This window comes from Schistocerca nitens, chromosome 9, assembly GCF_023898315.1.
Source record: "Schistocerca nitens isolate TAMUIC-IGC-003100 chromosome 9, iqSchNite1.1, whole genome shotgun sequence".
Taxonomy (NCBI): Eukaryota; Metazoa; Arthropoda; class Insecta; order Orthoptera; family Acrididae; genus Schistocerca; species Schistocerca nitens.
In genome coordinates this window covers 397,826,112-397,847,145 of record NC_064622.1, presented here as the reverse complement: position 1 = coordinate 397,847,145, position 21,034 = coordinate 397,826,112, and the positions used below count along the sequence as shown (strand labels likewise).

At 45.6% G+C, this 21,034-nt stretch overlaps 1 protein-coding gene across 1 annotated transcript in view; it reads left to right on the top strand.

Annotated features, from left to right (window-relative positions):
* The window catches only part of LOC126204268 (protein O-mannosyl-transferase TMTC2-like), a 176,885-nt gene that overhangs the window by 44,591 nt on the left and 111,260 nt on the right, over positions 1-21,034 (top strand). Inside the window, exons 3-4 of the mRNA XM_049938657.1 lie at positions 9,125-10,348; positions 16,424-16,595. Coding sequence (XP_049794614.1) covers positions 9,125-10,348; positions 16,424-16,595 — 1,396 coding nt within the window. The remainder of the gene's footprint in view (positions 1-9,124; positions 10,349-16,423; positions 16,596-21,034) is intronic.

Here is a 21,034-nt window from a genome sequence, read left to right as displayed (position 1 = left end):
ACACTACCCCAAGTGATGGACGAGTGTGTCAGCACTACCAAGAGAGACGTCCGATTGTCCAGCGAGATGTTTGTGATCCGTCCATCACCTCGAATGAGAGTGTCCGCACGTTGCAGTACTACCAGAGACAAAGCTGTGAGCGTCCGGTCAGGTTTGCCCGACCTTGCTGCAGTGAGGACAGACGCCGCGCCCAACAACTCACCTTGCTGTCGTTCACTGCCAGGCCTCCTTAGGCATTCTGCAAGCGCCTATGAATATCTTCAATGTTCTGGTTTTCCGCCAAAATAAACTCAATGGCAGCTCGCTGCTTCGAACGCACCTCTGTTACACAGGCCATTTTCGAGGCTACATATGGTGCCGAAACTATTGAAAATTCATGAAACTATAGCGGCTGAATCGGGAATATTCCATAATGCACCACATCAGTTCTGCAATTTTTTCCACCGAAACTGGGCGAGAAAAAAATGTGTTGCATTATTTATTGAATGGCCTTCGCATTTCTATTACTGAGTGAAACACAGAAATACAAAATTGAAACAGTCCACAGATGGTACAGGTATAGGAATGCAGTGCGTTGTAAGTTATAGAATATCACGAGATTACATTGCGAATCAAAAATATAGGAAATATTTATGTAGGTGTGTATGCTACAAGAACTTTCTTCCAAAACCCCAGCTTTATTAAAAAAAATTATACAAATAAATTTTAGCGTAACTGCTTAAAATGTTTTGATAGTCCATGCACTGAGTCAAATTTCTCTTAACTTCGACCACCCAAGGGTAGACGGTGGTAGAAGTTGCTGTCAGAGACAAAGATATCGACAAGAATGACCCATGGGAAGTGTGACAGGAACGGTCTTTTTCTCCATACATATAAATCATTTGACAGATATGGTGAGCAGCAATCTGTAACTGTTTTCTGATGAGACTGTAGTATACGGGAAAGTGTCGTGGCTGAGTGACTGTTCGACGACGCAGCATGGCTGAAACTGAATTTCTATTTGGCGTGATGAATGGCAGATTTCTATAAAAATGGAAAGGCAATAGGCAATACAAACGAGTAAGGAAAACGTTCTTGTATTGATCGAATACAGTATTAGCGATGTTCCGCTCGACACATTGACGGCGACTAAATATCCAGGCGTAACGTTGCAGAGTGACATGAAATGGAACGAGCACGTTTGGTAGGTTGTAGGATGGCGAATGGATGGCTTCAGTTTGTTTGGTGAATTCTAGGAAAGTGAAACACATCCATGTAAGAGACCGCGTACAGAACATTCTGAAATAGAAGTCCATAGGTTGAATAAAAAGTTGTGGCCACGCGGTTATCACTTATACCAGACTTCACTGACATACATTCACCGCATTACATGCCTTCAATATAATCGCCTCGATCAACTTCCCCCACTCGGATGGAAGACACCGTACACCGTCAACACATTCATTATGGGCCGCCCTATGACACAGACAATGTCCTCTCTTCTGTTGCTGCGTGTGCTACGAGGAGTTACCTTCACTATGGCGAACAGCTCGTAATAGCCCGGACTGATGTCGTATGAATACAGTGGATGTTCCACTACCTTCCACCTCCACTTATGCAGGAGCATTTGCACAGGATTGTCCGTATGGCATCGTGCAATGTCATGAAGGGTGGCTGGATGCAGTGCCGAACGAAACACTGTTCTGAGCTCTGATCAAGTGCAGGTCGGGATCCACGCACGTTTTTCGTGTTTCCCAAACATACTTTTCGTGTAGGTGAAGGAGTGTACTTACATGTCCTTGCTCAAATTGCACTTACTGGTCACTGTGTTTAACAAACAGTTGACCAACTGCCATTAATGTTACGGTGTCAGGTGAATCGGTATGTACGTAAGATGTGAGGAAAAACTGTTTCATGTGTTTCCAGTTGCGGACATAACAGAACAATGTGCTTCAATAATGTATTTGTCAAAAATCACTGCACGTGAAAGGATCTGATGATTTTCCTTCCCCTCTCCCTCCATCTCTCTCTCTCTCTCTCTCTCTCCCTCGGACTGTTGTGTCCGCAACTGGAAGCACGTGAAAAAGTTTTTTAAGAAAGCGAGCTATTGTTAAGTACAGTGTGTAGAAGAAACAACTTGCGGAACAATCACTGAGCACGCGGCTTCAACCACGGGTAAGGAATCCTAGTACTTTATGCTCCTTCCGGTATTTTTTAACCTACTCGCGTGATCAGCCAATCTAAAGTCATTAACTGCTTTATCGTTGTTTTAAGAATCATATAATACGAAACAGTAGAACCTAACCATAATTTATTTACTGTGTGACGCAGGTATACAAATGTGTAGAAAAGTTAACTCAAAAGCTGAGCCTAATTACAAGTTGTAATTTAAAACAGCATATTAGAAGAGTTAATTGTGATTCACGTTAAATGTAGCTGCGTTATCCGGTAAGGGCCTCGTGATGCTTCCGTACTTTTTCACAAATTCAAAAGAAATTTGTCATATGTTTAAAAACGATTTGTCCAAAAGTAAGAACAAAAATAGTTTAGAGAAATATCTGAAAGACCTAATTTGCTTTACGTAATTTTGATCATCATTCAAAGACGTGTAAATTGTTCCTCTAAACCATCTTGTTTCTCAATTTTACACAAATCGTTCCAGAAAAAAATAGGACTACTTATAGTGAGTTTTTTATATACACACATGGAAAAAAGTTTTGCACTTCCCCGGTTCCCAGAACTCCTGAAAATAGACGTTGACTGTGGATATTGTATCATAGACACAGTCCCTTTGACTGTTCGCAGATGTCGCTAGACAGATCCAAAGATGTAAAAAATCATGCATGAGCAGCGCCTATTAGACAGAGGGGGTCCGACAGCCGATCAGTTCCAGTCATTCCACCAGGAAGGAGGTACACGGCTCATGTTGTCTGTAGTTCAACCATGCCTAGACGGTCAATACCGCGGTTCGATTGTGTCCGCGTTCCTATTTAGTGCCAGGAAATGCTCGCAACAAGGGAAGTGTGCCGGCCGAAGTGGCCGTGCGGTTAAAGGCGCTGCAGTCTGGAACCGCAAGACCGCTACGGTCGCAGGTTCGAATCCTGCCTCGGGCATGGATGTTTGTGATGTCCTTAGGTTAGTTAGGTTTAACTAGTTCTAAGTTCTAGGGGACTAATGACCTCAGCAGTTGAGTCCCATAGTGCTCAGAGCCATTTGAACAAGGGAAGTGTCCAGGCTTCTCACAGGGAACTAAAGCGATGTTAGTCAGACATGGAGGAGATACAGAGAGACAGGAAATGTAGATAACATGCCTCGCTCAGACCACCCAAGGGCTGCTAATGCAGCGGATGACCGCTACCCAAGGATTATGGCTCGGAAACGCACCATGTTGAATAATGCTTTTCGCGCAGCCACGGGACATCGTGTTACGACTCAAACTTTGCGCAATAGGCTGCGTGATGCGCAACTTCACTCCCGACGTCCATGGCGAGGTCGATCTTTGCAACCACGACACCATGCAGCGCTGTACAGATGGGCCCACCAACATCCCGAATAGACCGCTAAGGATTGGCAACACGTTCTCTTCACCGATTAGTGTCGCATATGCCTTCAACCAGACAAACGTCGGAGACGTGTTTGGAGGTAACCCGGACAGACTGAATGCCTTAGACACACTGTCCAGCGAGTGAAGCAAGGTGAAGGTTCCCTGGGCAGCCAGAGTGGCCGAGCGGTTCTAGGCGCTATAGCCTTGAACCGCGCGACCGCTACAGTCGCAGGTTCGAATCCTGCCATGGGCATGGTTGTGTGTGATGTCCTTAAGTTAATTGGGTTTAAGTAGTTCTCAGATCTAGGGGACTGATGACCTCAGAAGTTACGTCCCATAGTGCTCAGAGCCATTTGAACCATTATTTTTCTTTTTTTTTGTGATGATTGGCAGCTGGCTCCTAATGTAGAAACACGTAATTTAATGCTAATGAGGAGGAAAAATCAACCCGTAATGTTCGGACACAGCATTAGTAGTGTCCCACTTGACAAAGTCACTCTGTTTAACTACACTCCTGGAAATTGAAATAAGAACACCGTGAATTCATTGTCCCAGGAAGGGGAAACTTTATTGACACATTCCTGGGGTCAGATACATCACATGATCACACTGACAGAACCACAGGGACATAGACACAGGCAACAGAGCATGCACAATGTCGGCACTAGTACAGTGTATATCCACCTTTCGCAGCAATGCAGGCTGCTATTCTCCCATGGAGACGATCGTAGAGATGCTGGATGTAGTCCTGTGGAACGGCGTGCCATGCCATTTCCACCTGGCGCCTCAGTTGGACCAGCGTTCGTGCTGGACGTGCAGACCGCGTGAGACGACGCTTCATCCAGTCCCAAACATGCTCAACGGGGGACAGATCCGGCGATCTTGCTGGCCAGGGTAGTTGACTTACACCTTCTAGAGCACGTTGGGTGGCACGGGATACATGCGGACGTGCATTGTCCTGTTGGAACAGCAAGTTCCCTTGCCGGTCTAGGAATGGTTGAACGATGGGTTCGATGACGGTTTGGATGTACCGTGCACTATTCAGTGTCCCCTCGACGATCACCAGTGGTGTACGGCCAGTGTAGGAGATCGCTCCCCACACCATGATGCCGGGTGTTGGCCCTGTGTGCCTCGGTCGTATGCAGTCCTGATTGTGGCGCTCACCTGCACGGCGCCAAACACGCATACGACCATCATTGGCACCAAGGCAGAAGCGACTCTCATCGCTGAAGACGACACGTCTCCATTCGTCCCTCCATTCACGCCTGTCGCGACACCACTGGAGGCGGGCTGCACGATGTTGGGGCGTGAGCGGAAGACGGCCTAACGGTGTGCGGGACCGTAGCCCAGCTTCATGGAGACGGTTGCGAATGGTCCTCACCGATACCCCAGGAGCAACAGTGTCCCTAATTTGCTGGGAAGTGGCGGTGCGGTCCCCTACGGCACTGCGTAGGATCCTACGGTCTTGGCGTGCATCCGTGCGTCGCTGCGGTCCGGTCCCTGGTCGACGGGCACGTGCACCTTCCGCCGACCACTGGCGACAACATCGATGTACTGTGGAGACCTCACGCCCCACGTGTTGAGCAATTCGGCGGTACGTCCACCCGGCCTCCCGCATGCCCACTATACGCCCTCGCTCAAAGTCCGTCAACTGCACATACGGTTCACGTCCACGCTGTCGCGGCATGCTACCAGTGTTAAAGACCGCGATGGAGCTCCGTATGCCACGGCAAACTTGCTGACACTGACGGCGGCGGTGCACAAATGCTGCGCAGCTAGCGCCATTCGACGGCCAACACCGCGGTTCCTGGTGTGTCCGCTGTGCCGTGCGTGTGATCATTGCTTGTACAGCCCTCTCGCAGTGTCCGGAGCAAGTATGGTGGGTCTGACACACCGGTGTCAATGTGTTCTTTTTTCCATTTCCAGGAGTGTATCTGGGTGTTACGTTGCGAAGCGATATGAAATGGAACGAGCATGTGAGGACTGTGGTAGAGAAGGCGAATGGTCGACTTCGGTTTATTGGGAGAATTTCAGGAAAATGTAGTTCTTCTGTAAAGGGACCGCATGTAGGACGCCAGTGCGACCTATACTGGAGTAATGCCCGAATGTTTGGGATTCACACCAGATTTGATTGATAGAAGACACCGAAGCGTTTCAGAGGCAAGCTGATAGATATGTTACAGGTAGGTTCGATCAGCATGCAAATGTTACTGATATGGTTTGGGAGTTCAAGTGGGAATCCCTGGAGGGAAGAAGACATTCATTTCGAAGAAAACTTCTGAGAAACTACTGGACAGTAAACAGCAGAAATATTAGAAGAAGAATAAGTCGAATTTATGCTGCTGCACGCCCGAAATTTTCTGGAACTACTGAGAAAGTTTAGAGAACCGGCATTTGAAGCTGACAACAGGAAGATCGTACAGCCGCCAACATACGTTTCGCGTAGTGACCGCGAAGATAAGACAAGAGAAATTAGGGCTGATACGGACACTCGTTTTTCCCGCGCTCTATAAGAGATTTGAACTGGAGAGGAAACGACTATTCGTGGTACAGGGTACCTTCCGACACGTACGGTACGGCGGCTTGCAGAGTATATATGTATGTAGATGTAGATGTAGATGAAGATGTAAATGTAGATGTAGAAAATCAGTTCTTATCAATGGGACAGACAGACAGACTGACAGGCAGACAACAAAGCGATGCGGTAAGGACTTCTCGTTTACAGATAGAGGCACAATACGCTAAAAATTAAATATGCAAGGCGTATTCGGAACGTAAGATCCGGTTAGCCGCGAAATGGGAACCACTCTGGAAATCCGATGGCACTTTTCGCAAATTTGTAGGGCAGGGTCTTCAGTCTGCCTGTCGATCGCTTCACATCGCTCTTTTCAGTTCAGAGCCCAAAGTGATCATTTAGAAATGCCTAAAACAACAGTATGTGGCTCTGGCGTGAATTTCGCCTGAAGCTACGCAGCCCACATAATATAAAAGTCACGCGTTTCTTTCTTCAAGACAATTGTCAGCCGCATTCTGCCGGGGCAATGAAGACAGACCTGCAGCGTTCCTCCGTTGTTCATTTCTGCTCACACGAACTGCTGGCCACGAAGACAACATTTTGACACAAACAATGAAAGGGAGACCAGCTTAGAGATGTGGAGGAAAGCATAGGCGGCAGCTTTCTGCGACTAGGATACTGGAATGTTGGTACAATGTAACGACAAAAGTCTAAGGCGGCGTTCTATGTAAACGACGGAATCGACCGACAACGCGCTACGGCTCCAGAAGGCGAAACACCACCTTAGGCATGGTTACGGAAGTGTCTACGTGGGCGACGTCAGTGGCGCTGCGTGTCCCCTGCTACAACTAGCGAGGTTTGAATTCAAACGTGTTTGAATCTTGTCGCTGCAGGACGCGCAACACTGAGAGCGACGGCTACGAGTCTTCTGGGCAAAGCAGTGGAGCAGACGTGACGGGAGCTATGAAATACTCATAATCCGATTTTAAGAAAAATATTTGTTGAAAAAATTTGATTCTTCCGCATATTATAGCTTGATTCTTTGCTTGATAAAGGCCTGAATTTATTTTCGGTATTCGTCATGTACCAAAGTTACGATTTTCGAGAGCAGAAGACGTTAGGAAGGCAAACGAGGAGTCTGTAAGATCACGCTTTCTGAAAAAAAAACTTGAAAATAAAAAGTTAAATAAATCGGTAAAATATTTTGTGAAATGGTGTGTGTAAAAGAAATAAATAGATCAGAGAAACGTTCTACCTGCTTTTTAATGATGCTCGAAATCATGAACAGAAAATGAGATGCAGCAAGCGTTTCCCTACTATTTTTTTTCATACTTCTAGACAAATCATTTCACAAAACGTTTGACTTTCTTTTCAAAAAATTTGTATACTTTACTTTTGCAGACTATTTAGATTAACTGATTCGCTTGGCCTTAACACTAACTGCTGATCAATTACGTTCGCAACATTAAATATGTGTAAAGTTTCATGGTTGTTCATTGTTATTTATTAGGAATGTATGGCATGTTATATAATGGGATAGGTGTGTATTTACTTGAAGATCGATACTTTGACAATACCTTAAAAATACACTTATCGATTCAGTGTAAACTGTATACTTAAAAGTATACAGAATTGTAACTGAGTCAGTTAAAGTAAAGAAGAGAACTCGGATTGAACGCAGCACCCTTTCGTAAAGATAATCAGAAATCGTGTACGCTACCGTTACAGTAGTCTTCTTTTGTGCGCGCATTCTTTATATTTACGAGAGTCAGTCATTCTTCCGTATTTATCGGCGGCTAGAAGTTCTTGACCATGTAAAAAATATTCGTCTTTAATTTATCGATGAGATACTCGAACGCTCCTCTGCTCATTCACGTGTATTCGAAGAATTTGCCTAGTGATCTTCGCAGTTGATAGTATAAATTATCAAATTCCCCATGAAAATTCCTCTCCTTGTAAATTTCATGCACAGCATTCCTTTGCACTTTATTTTCCTAAGCAAAGCTAATTTTCTAGCCTTACTCGCCAGCTACAGTATTTTACAGTTTAGGGGTCCCGTTTTGTAGAAAGAGCTGGTCGGTTCCAAGCAGCCATCTTGTAGCTCTAGATGGTCACTTGCATGCAGGACACCCAAGCTTTCCTCCCGGTGGAGTGTAGCGTATTTAGAATTCTCGCTGTCGGTCGTTTCTGACGCTTACGTAGGACACGGCCTAAGTCGGAGCAGCGACTATTTAGAGAGGTAGCCGGAACATATGGCTAACTGCTGTGAATAAATTATTTTTTATTTTCACTGTGGTTTCCATTTCGCGAACGATCGGTCCTTACTTTCCGAACAGCCCTCCTACATCTGTGAAAATAGAGATCATGTGGATCTGTTAGACAGATTACTTGTCCATTTTCTGCTGTTTGTTTAGTTACTGAAATTGGGAGAAAAGTTTTCCCGTAAGTCACTAATTGTTGTTGTTGTTGTTGTGGTCTACAGTCCAGAGACTGCTTTGATGGCGCCCTCCATGGTACTCTATCCTGTGCAAGCTTCTTCATCTCCCAGTACTTACTGCAACATACAGCCTTCTGAATTTGGTTAGTGTATTCATCTCTTGGTCTCCCTCTTCGATTTTTACCCTCCACGCTGCCCTCCAATGCTAAATTGGTGATCCCTTGATGCCTCAGAACATGTCCTACCAACCGATCCCTACTTCTAGCCAAGTTGTGTCACAAATTTCTCTTCTCCCCTATTCAATACCATCTCATTAGTTATGTGATCTACTCATCTCATCTTCAGCATTCTTCTGTAGCACCACATTTCGAAAGCTTCTGTTCTCTTCTTGTATAAACTACTTGTCATCCACGTTTCACTTCCATATATTTTTCTTATTTATTCATGCAGATAAACCTCTTTTTATAATACCAGTCTCGCGCTGGTCAATTTCATACCGCATTTGTGCGTTTCATATTTTAGTTTGGCTATGATAATGCGCACGAAAACGCATTGTGTAGTTTGTAAGGATTCTTATTTTAGCTGCGTTGAACCATCTGACTACCAACAAGTTCCGCGGGCATTACAAAGCCGTTTCGCCGCCACACAGGCGGGCCATCCTCGGCAACCCGGACGTGACGGGCAACGAGACGTCGCTGTGGCGGCTGGCGACGTCGGACTTCTGGGGCACGCCGCTGCGGCTGGCCGGGTCGCACGGCTCGTGGCGGCCGCTGGCGGTGCTCAGCTTCCGCGCCAACCACCTGCTGGGCGGCGGCTGGCACGCCGCCAACGCCGCGCTGCACGCCCTCTGCGCCGCGCTGCTGGTGCGCGTCGCGCGCCGCCTCCGGGCCGCCCCCGGCGTCGCGGGGGCGGCGTTCGCGCTGCACCCGGCGCACTGCGAGGCCGTGGCGGGGCTGGTGGGCCGCGCCGACGTCGCCGCCGCCGCCTGCTCCCTGCTGGCGCTGCTCTGCTACGCGCGGCACGCCGACCTGCGGGATGCCGCCGACGCCCGGCGTCGGCGCTGCCGCGGCTGCGGGGGCCCCGTGCACCGGCCGCAGGGCTGCTCCCTCCGGAGGGCTCTCGCCGCCGCCAAGGGCCTCCTCGGCGCCGCTCTCTGCTCGGCGAGCGACCGCCTCTCTTGCCAAACCCGCAACTCCTCTCACCCCCCTGCCACCGGCACAGTCACGACGAACGGTACTGCTTTTAAATCCGGCGCCTGGCTGGGACAAACTTCTAAGTCAGCTCGAGGTGACATCGTCACTGAGTCCAATGACGCCAACAACAACACCAGCACGAACGCACACGCGTGTCAACAGGCTCCGCTGAAAACATCCGTTGACTTCGATACACCGCCATCGAACTCGAAAGCGATCACGGCACAAATTACTCCCATTAGCGCCCCTCACACCACATGTTGCAAACAACCTCGCACTTCAACGCAACTCTACAATGGAACTGTTCCTCTCGCCTCTTGGCCTTCGACCGAACGGACGGAAAACGAGGAAAGCAGCGATGTGACACGAGACGCTAATCACAACACTGAGTTCGTCACTTCAGCGCCGTTGTTTTCCATGAGACAGTGGCGGTACCAGAACGCATTCGACCATCGTCATCTTGAAGAAAAGATTGTGAGACGCAGTCTCTTCAGAGCCAAAAGGGAGCCGTCCAGCAGGCTCGGAAGTAATGTGTTGAGGAGGAGGTGGAAGAAGTGTTTCAGGGACAAAAATATAATCACAGACAGCGGTGAAGATCAGAAACGGCTTCTGAAGTCGTCAGAGAGAAACACCTGTTGCGCCGCGGAGGACGGCAACAAGGAAGAGTCGGACTCCTGTCGGTAAGTGACTAAGTGCTGAATATACATACAATACTGTTATCTATGCTCCTAATAACGTTTTCACAGAAATCAGCCTTTTCGTTTTTCAGTGCTCCACATACTTTCCCCATATCAAAAAATACAGGGTGTTCTGAAACTATTCGTTCAAATTAATACAGAAGATAGACAACATCACAACAAATATATGTAGTTAATGGACATATGGCCACTGACGGCGATTTTTGATGCTAGGGACGATTTATACGTATCGTGACAATAAATAAAAACACCTACACCCGTCCTTATGATTTTATTTTATTTTGTCGCTACCAGTTTCGACGCTTCATTGCGTCATCTTCTGGCTGTTTTGATGCTGTAGAGGTTGATACGATCCCCATGCATAACCCATCAGTAGCCAGCATTACTGGATTCGCAGATAATGTGTCAGGACTCCAACCATCAACTGTCAACTGACGTGGGAACCATTCAAATACGAGATCCAAAGATATCTTGGATCCATGGTAATCGTATCAACCTGTACTGCATCAAAACAGCCCGAAGATAACGCAATGAAGCGTCGAAACTGGTAGCGACAAAATAAAATAAAATCATAAGGACGGCTGTAGGTGTTTTTAATTTTTGTCACGATATCAAACGGCTGTCGTCCCAGAGACGTCCTGCTACAATGATGCACATACAAGAGATTTACACGTAAGTCAATTAAAGTGGCATTCATAGCTACTGCTCCAATGCACACAGTAAATTGTCACGTGCGTTCGAAGATTCCTGGCGTGTCTGTAATGGTACCAGTGGCGACGGCAATTCTACAGACGAGATCTTATTCTGTTTCTACAGCTGTTTCACGTACCAGCTGCTTCATAGGCTACCAGCGGAAGAAATGCGGGCACGTGAGGACAGGTGAGGTCAGTGGCCAGACAACAGGGCCACTTCGGCCGACCCATTCATTCCCGAAGCTGGCTGGAAGATGATTCCTGACAACAATGCTGAAATTGGCTGGCGCTTCATCTTGTTGGAAGTACAGCCCTTAAATTGGTTCAAATGGCTCTGAGCACTATGGGACTCAACATCTTAGGTCATAAGTCCCCTAGAACTTAGAACTACTTAAACCTAACTAACCTAAGGACAGCATACACATCCATGCCCGAGGCAGGATTCGAACCTGCGACCGTAGCAGCAGATCGGTTCCGGACTGATGCGCTTAGAACAGCTCCTTCACTGCGGCCGGCTGTCCAATGAAAACGACTTGGAAACAGCTGCAGTACTTCGTGCACTTTGGGCTGAATAGCCATCAAGTTGATATCACAGGTTCCTCCTAGTCTTAATAATCCGTGGAAGATGGTGTGTTAAGAGGCTGCGATTCGTGTGCGTGAAGTTTTCCGTCTGTGAAAAACGGGCCTGCGAGATGATGGTTCATTACCACACACAACACGATTTCATTCCATGCACGCTGACGTTCCACTTAATGAAGCCAACAGAGTTATCAACAGACCAATCACATGATACATCTGGAGTGTCCTGTCGTACTACGCATGTACAGAAGATAAGACGATTCTTATAATCGTTTCCATGCAGCTCGTGATGGAGAGAGATATGACAGGAATGGAACCTGTGTTGATGGAGAATGCGTAGAACACTTTCACGACTCTATCCACTTCCTCGTGCGATTGCGCGGAATCTAACATTAATTTTTCCCTCTTCTGCCGCCACTTGTTTCCTTCTGTAACGTTTCTAGGTTTTGGAATACACTTTCACATTACTGGTTCAAGAGAATGATAAATAACTGTCGAGATGGTTGTTGTCTATTGGCATATCTTGCCAGGTACACCGTGCAAGAACGGACTGCATTCTTCGTACACTCTCCATACACCATGAGCACGTCGACTTTCTATGCATTGGTGAATCCCGTCGTCCACTGACGACCTACTGCTCGGACTGACACACACTACCTAGCGAGCCGCAATGAACTCAACCAACACATAAGTACACTGTAAGCGAACATAACTACATTGTACTTACCAACTACGTAGATTCTACAGCACGAACAAGTGGCGATGTGGAAACTTTTTATAATACGATGTCTCGTAAACGGCTTGTACTACAATCCTGCAACAAACACCAATGAAATTTAATTTACCCTACTTTTAGCTTGTTAATGTCAATACAAATAGTTCCATTTAAAATTTTGTATGTTTGAGCAAAAATACGCTTTCTATGTATTATTAATTGGCTAACAATAGGAGACCCTGACTACCAACCCACTCTGTGGAAACCTCACATCAATAGTACTTTCCATTTCCGCAATATTTGCGGAGCAAGCTTATGGTATATATAAAATGTATAATTAAATACCATCAAAGTTTTTAAGACCAGTTGTATTACTCTCTAGTAAATGTTCCTCTTGTAGAGTCGTGGCCCATGAAGCTTATTTCTTCTTGACGTTTCGTCCAAAGATGCGTTGGGCGTCTTCAGAGGTGCTCTTCTTCCAGTAGAGTCTTGGCGACTAACGAATCAGACGTCAGTGAACGACATGCATTGCGTGGAGATGTGGCATGACTAACGGAGATAACCTTTGTCAAAAGCAAAACTTGCCTATTCAACTGTTGTCTGTCCGTTTTGTAAAGCTGGAGCTTGTATATAATTTCCCATTACGAATGTCCCTATGTTTATATAGTTCGGCTGCTTCTCTATACAGTTCTGGATAATATTGTAGATTTCTTTTTTCGGAAAACCTCACGTTATGGTATGCTGACTTCCCGTTATGATATGCTGACTGAAGAGCTCGCTGCAGTACACCTGATTGTTCTACATTCCCTAATCATAAAAGACTTCTGTGCTCCTTCAGATGTCCATCCATGCTAGTCTCCATAGTTCCGATGTGAACCTCACGACACATGCATGGAACCTTATATAACCCGCATTCCGTCAGAGGGGGATGATTATCCTTTACGGATGTTGGGATCAGAGATTTTTTTTTTTTGGGGGGGGGGGGATTCTGAAAATTATTCTCATTTTATATTTCTGGAAAATCTTACCGATGTGTATCAGTTACTGTATTCTGCCATCATTATTTTTAGGGGTTACGTATCTCAGTCGATAAGAAAGGAACCAATATAGGAAAACTTTGTTACCCATCCGTCTGTATGTCCGATTATTAAAAACCGTTTCTCTCAGGAACACGTAAACGTGTCAAAATGACATTTACGGGTAAAAAAATGAAGTCAGTGCAATCAAAAGCAAGAGCCGACCAGAGTGAATCGATGCTGGGTGTGATACCTGGGATCTTAACTTGCAGCACCGTGTAGATGGTTTCCAAAAGTCGATCCCACTGCTGCGGATCTGTTCTTGTTGGCAAGAGCTTTCTATCTGAGCTCTTAATATTCAAATACAATTACTGAACTGTGTGGAACAAAACGATGTAAACCTATGAACGATTTGCGGTAGGGCGTTCAAACTGCGCGATTGGACGCGGGGCGTGATGGGAATTAATATCTGAGCATGCATGGTTTCGTTTAGCGACGAAGCCCACTTTCATTTGGATGGTTTCGTCAGTAAGAAAAATAGCGCCTTTGGGGGACAGAATCCGCATTTCGCGATCGAGAAGTCTTTTCACCCTCGACGGGTGACGGTGTGGTGTGCAATGTCCAGTCACGGAGTAATCGGTGCGATATTCCTTGACGACAAGGTGCCTGCCGAACGGTACTTGAAGGTTTTGGATGATGATTTCTTCCCCATTATCCAAAATAAAGCTGATTTCGACAAGATGTGGTTCATGCAAGACGGAGCTAGACCCCATCGAAGTAGGAGAGTATTTGACGTCATGGAGGAGCACTTTGGGGACCGCATTCTGGCTCTGGGGTACCCAGAGGCCACTGGAATGGGCCTCGATTGTCGACCATTTCTCCGGATCTGAACACGTGCGACTCCTTTTTGTGGGGCTATATTAAATACGAGTTGTTCAGCAATAACTCCAAAACCATTTCTGATTCTGACACTTCATCCGGTCGTGAAGAATTTCGCCTTTCGTCTACTCCACATTATCGCCACCGATGTGTATCAGTTACTGTATTCTGCCATCATTATTTTTAGGGTTACGTATCTCAGTCGATAAGAAAGGAACCAAGACAGGAAAACTTTGTCACCCATCCGTCTGTATGTCATAACTTAAATCGGTACATCTGTAGTGACGTTTACATGTTAAATAAAGTGTGGGTACCCCGCCGTTTGTATGTACAGTAGTGGCCATTAAAATTGCTACACCACGAAGATGAAGTGCTGCAGACGCGAAATTTAACCGACAGGAAGAAGATGCTGTGATATGCAAAATATTAGCATTTCAGAGTATTCCCACAAGGTTGGCGCCGGTAGCGACACCTGCAACGTGCTGACATGAGGAAAGTTTCCATCCAATCGTATCGCGACATTGGTGCTCGTGTTAGTCGAGATCCAATGATTGTTAGCAGAATGTGGAATCGGTGGGTTCAGGAGGGTAATACGGAACGCCGTGCTGGATCCCAACGGCCTCGTATCACTAGCAGTCGAGACGACAGGCATCTTATCCGCATGGCTGTAACGGATCGTGCAGCCACGTCATGATCCCTGAGTCAACAGATGGGGACGTTAGCAGGACAACAACCATCTGCACGAACAGTTCGACGACGTTTGCAGCAGCACGAACTATCAGCTCGGAGACCATGGCTGCGGTTACCCTTGACGCTGCATCACAGACAGGAGCGCCTGCGATGGTGTACTCAACGGCGAACCTGGGTGCACAAATGGCAAAACGTCATTTTTTTATGAATCCAGGTTCTGTTTACAGCATCATGATGGTCGCATCCGTGTTTGGCGACATCGCGGTGAACGTACATTGGAAGCGTGTATTCGTCATCGCCATACTGGCGTATCACCCGGCGTGATGGTATGGGTTGCCATTGCTTACAAGTCTCGGTTGCCTCTTGTTCGCACTGACGGCACTTTGAATAGTGGACGTTACATTTCAGATGTGTTACGACCCCTGCGAAACCCTACATTTCAGCAGGATAATGAACGACCGCATGTTGCAGGTCCTGTACGGGCCGTTCTGGATACAGAAAATGTTCGACTGCTGCCCTGGTCAGCACATTCTCCAGATCTCTCACCAATTGAAAACGTCTGGTCAATGGTGGCCGAGCAACTGGCTCGTCACCGAGCGAGGTGGCGCAGTGGTTAGCACACTGGACTCGCATTCGGGAGGACGACGGTTCAATCCCGTCTCCGGCCATCCTGATTTAGGTTTTCCGTGATTTCCCTAAATCGTTTCAGGCAAATGCCGGGATGGTTCCTTTGAAAGGGCACGGCCGATTTCCTTCCCAATCCTTCCCTAAAAACCGAGCTTGCGCTCCGTCTCTAATGACCTCGTTGTCGACGGGACGTTAAACACTAACCACCACCACCACTGGCTCGTCACAATACACCAGTCACTACTCTTGATGAACTGTGGTATCGTGTTGAAGCTACATGGGCACCTGTACCTGTACACGCCATCCAATCTCTGTTTGACTCAAAGCCCAGGCGTATCGAGGCCGTTATTACGGCCAGAGGTGGCTCTTCTGGGTACTGATTTCTCAGGATCTATGCACCCAAATTACGTAAAATGTCAGTTCTAGTATAATACATTTGTCATCTGTATTTCTTCTTGGTGTAGTAGTTTTAATGGCCAGTGGTGTAACTTACCTTTCTTTCATGTAGTTGAATAATTGCCACCCTGTTCCTGCCTCTGTTGTCTCGAAATACCCCATTAATTTTCCTTGTCTTTCCGCTAGTCATGTATACTAGTCATGTATACTTATACATCCTTTCACTTCTCGCCTAGTCACTTCTGCTTGGCCATTTTGCACTTCCTAGGATTCCCATTCTCTATACGTCTCTATTCGCTTATGCAAGCTGCATTTTTAATTGAAGTCGTTTAATATGTTGTTGAAGTTTGGACTGAAGATAAGTTTACAGTTGATAACCAGACTCATTAATCTAGACAAGTAGTGGACAAAACACGTTGGTGGTGCAGGCTACTACTGTGCGTGCGCCACTTGTTGCCGGCAGGAACAGCGCCAGCGGCGGGCCGCTGCTGCAGCTGGTGGCGTGCGTTCTTCTGAGCGCATGCGCGCTGCTCTTCAAGGAGACGGGCATCGCGGCGCTCGCCATCTGCGTCGCCTACGACGTGGCGCTGCTCGCCGAGAGGGGCATCGCAGGGCCGCGGCAGCTGCTCGCCACTGTCAGTACTCGACACTCATCTTTCAAACAAAGGCGCCGCCTTAGCGAGCCTTCTTTTCTTAGCTTTGGCTTTTGGCTTGAGTTAGTTAGTTTCATGTTTCATAGATGATCTGAACGATTCTTTTATCATAATGCTGCGGAACGAGCCAGTTTGCATGATATGTACAGGGTTATTACAAATGATTGAAGCGATTTCACAGCTCTACAATAACTTTATTATTTGAGATATTTTCACAATGCTCTGCACACACATACAAAAACTCAAAAAGCTTTTTTAGGCATTCACAAATGTTCGATATGTGCCCCTTAAGTGATTGGCAGACATCAAGCCGATAATCAAGTTCCTCCCACACTCCGCGCAGCATCTCCCCATCAATGAGTTCGAAAGCATCGTTGATGCGAGCTCGTAGTTCTGGCACGATTCTTGGTAGAGGAGGTTTAAATGCTGAATCTTACACATAACCCCACAGAAAGAAATCGCATGGGGTTAAGTCGGGAGAGCGTGGAGGCCATGACATGAATTGCTGATCATGATCTCCACCACGACCGATCCGTCGGTTTTCCAATCTCCTGTTTAAGAAATGCCGAACATCATGATGGAAGTGCGGTGGAGCACCATCCTGTTGAAAGATGAAGTCGGCGCTGTCGGTCTCCAGTTGTGGCATGACCCAATTTTCCAGCATGTCCCGATACACGTGTCCTGTAACGCTTTTTTCGCAGAAGAAAAAGGGGCCGTAAACTTTAAACCGTGAGATTGCACAAAACACGTTAACTTTTGGTGAACCGCGAATTTTCTGCACGAATGCGTGAGGATTCTCTACCGCCCAGATTCGCACATTGTGTCTGTTCACTTCACCATTAAGAAAAAATGTTGCTTCATCACTGAAAACAAGTTTCGCACTGAACACATCCTCTTCCATGAGCTGTTGCAACTGCGCCGAAAATTCAAAGCGTTTGAATTTGTCATCGGGTGTCAGGGCTTGTAGCAATTGTAAACGGTAAGGCTTCTGCTTTAGCCTTTTCCGTAAGATTTTCCAAACCGTCGGCTGTGGTACGTTTAGCTCCCTGCTTGCTTTATTCGTCGACTTCCGCGGGCTACGCGTGAAACTTGCCCGCACGCGTTCAACCGTTTCTTCGCTCACTGCAGGCCGACCCGTTGATTTCCCCTTACAGAGGCATCCAGAAGCTTTAAACTGCGCATACCATCGCCGAATGGAGTTAGCAGTTGGTGTATCTTTGTTGAACTTCGTCCTGAAGTGTCGTTGCACTGCTATGACTGACTGATGTGAGTGCATTTCAAGCACGACATACGCTTTCTCGGCTCCTGTCGCCATTTTGTCTCACTGCGCTCTCGAGCGCTCTGGCGGCAGAAACCTGAAGTGCGGCTTCAGCCGAACAAAACTTTATGAGTTTTTCTACGTATCTGTAGTGCGTCGTGACCATATGTCAATGAATGGAGCTACAGTGAATTTATGAAATCGCTTCAATCATTTGTAATAGCCCTGTATATATGATTAATGCTAACATTAATGAACGCATTACCAATTTCATCCTTACTGATAGGACTATACTTTTTTTCTTACCGGCTACTAGTTTTAAAGTAGAAATTAGTAACTGAATACAAGCAGTTCTCTACGAAAAATGGTTTTAAAATTAGATTTAAAATTTGCTTAGTTGCCTGTCAGATATCTTTTTTTTTTTGGGAAAATGATCAAAAAATTTGGTTGCTGCAATTTGAACTCCTTTCTGTGCCATTGACAGCTTTAACAGTGGGTAACAAAGCTCATTTTACCCTCTTGTCTTGTAGATGTGGACAACTCTGCTCTTCTCAAAATGCGATAGACTACTTACGACGAATTTCATTAGCGAATATATGCATTGCAACGGCGCAGTTAAAATGCCTAGCTCCTTGAACAGGTACCTACGCTACGTACGTGTGTGAAAACCATGTATTGTTGTTGCTGCTCGCTTATGTGCTATCAATACTTTCTTTCTAAGTGATGAGGTACGCCAGAAAATGACTCCACGTGTCATTATTGCAAAATATGCCACGAGGTTGATAGCTTTTATAATTGCGTAGGCTCCCGCGGCCAGTCAGTCAACATAAAAGTTTTCTGGGTTTGGTACCGCGTCATAATGTAAAAACCACTGCTCCTATATTTTATGTTGATTGATAGCTTTGTTGTCAAGATTAGCAACTATACGAGGAACAAAGGAAACTAAACTTAATTGTCTGAGAAGCTGAGTAATATGTTTCTTCCAGTTCAAGTTTTCATCAATATGTACACCCAAAAATTTGGAGCGTATTACGCGATATACTGACTCCTGCTCATGTACTACATCAGTTGTTGGTATGATTCTATTTGTTGTACAGAAATGAATGGAGTGTGGTTTTTTTTTTTTTCAAAATTTAGGAAGAGTCCATTTTCAGAGAATCACTTAGTAATTCTTTCGAAAATAGCAGTTTCCATTGCTTCTGTTACTTTCCCTCTGATGGGATTTCTTATAACACTAGTTTCGTCAGCGAAAAGTACCAATTTTGCTTGTTGAATGTTAAATAGAAGGCCATCCAAATATATAAGAAGCTGGAGTGGGCCGAAAATTGAAACATGTGGGGCTCCCTTAGTAATTATTTCCACAGACACTAAAATTTTCTGCCTTTCCGACGTTGTCTCAATTATTCAGCACAACCTTTTACATTCTGTTTGTCAAACCAGCTGTTTACACACTCAGACGTCTTGGGAAGATCACAAAAAACCAGTTGCTGATATATTATTATTTACAGCCCGTACTCTTTGATGAGTGAATGTATAAACAGCATTCTCAATATGCTGTTTTGATGAAAGAGAGCTATTACACTAGCTAGCAATGGTTGATGAGATATGGTTACCTGCTGTATAAAATCAGTTTGTTGCTTGGCACACGACTTACATTTGAAATTAATCTGATTGATATCTCTTATTGTCACTTCATCACCTTCCCAAAAAGGTTTATCCCGAACTTGTAATTGGAGAAGATGACTGGGCACTGAACTATGATTAAATCTCATGTTTTCTAATCATCAGCCTTGTGACTGGTCTGATGTGGCCCACCACGAATTCCTCTCCTGCGTAAAACTTTTTCATCTCAGAGAACCACGTGCGACCTACGTCCTCCACTATTGGCTGGGCGAATTTCAATCTCTGTCTTCTTTACAGTTTTTACCATTTACGGCTCTCTCTAGTACCATCGAGGTTGTTTCCTGATGTCTTAGCGCACGTCCTGTCCCCTCTTCTTGTCCTTGTTTTCCATATGTTCCTTTCTTCGCCGATTCTGCGGAGAACTTTCTCTTTTTTTATCAGACCACTTAATTTTCAATATTATTCTGTAGCACTACATCTCAAACTTTTCCACTCACTTCTGTTCCAGTTTTCTAATTGTCCATGATGTAACCCAAACGTACATTATGAAAAATTTATTCATCAGATTAAGGCCTATGTTTGATACCAGTGAACTTCTCCCTGACAGAAATGCCCTCTTATCCTTTGTTAGTTTGCTTTTTATGTCCTCCTTGCTTCTTCCGTTATGGGTAATTTTGCATCCAAATCAGCAGAGCTCCTTAACTTCGTCTATTTCTTGACCACCAATTTTCATATTAAGACTCCTATTTTCATTTGTGGTGCGTCTTGTTGTCTTTGTCTTTTTCGGGTTTACTCTTAGTCCGCATTCTGCACTCATCAGACTTTTCATACCACCCAACGGATCATGTACTTGATCTTCACATTCACTGAGAATAGCAATGTTATCAGCAAATTTCGTCATTGGTTTCCTCTTACCTGAATTTTATTCCTACCCTCGAACGTTTCTTTTATTTTCATCACTGGTCTTTCGATGTGTAGATTGAGCAGTAAGGGCGGAAGTCTACATCCCTGTCATACATTTTTAAATCTGAGAGCTTAGTTCTTGATCTTTCAGTTTGTTTCCCTGTTGGTCCTTGTGGATATTTCATATTATCCGTCTTGCCCTTCTGCTTAATCCTATTTCCCTCAGAATTTGGACCATTTTGCATCATTTTACGTCGTCGATCGCTTTTTCCAGGTCGACAAATCTTGAGGTCTTGATTTTTCCTCAGCGTTGCATCCATTATCAAGCGTAACCTCAGAATTGCCTGTCTAGTGCCTTTTCCTTTCCTAAAGCATAAGCCATCGCCATCTAGCTAATCCTAACTTTTCTTTTCCATTCACCTCTGTATTATTCTTGTCAGTGGCTTCAGATTTCGGAATCTCTGTCTGACTATGATATTATTCATCGGGAACCTTCCCATGTCTCTATGTCTTTTCCAAGTATACCTCCTCCTCTTGCGGTTTTTGAACAGAATATTCACTACTAACACCTGAAATTTTGTGTAGAACTCAATTATTTTTTCGTCCCTCTCATTTCTACTGCCAAACCCAAACGTCG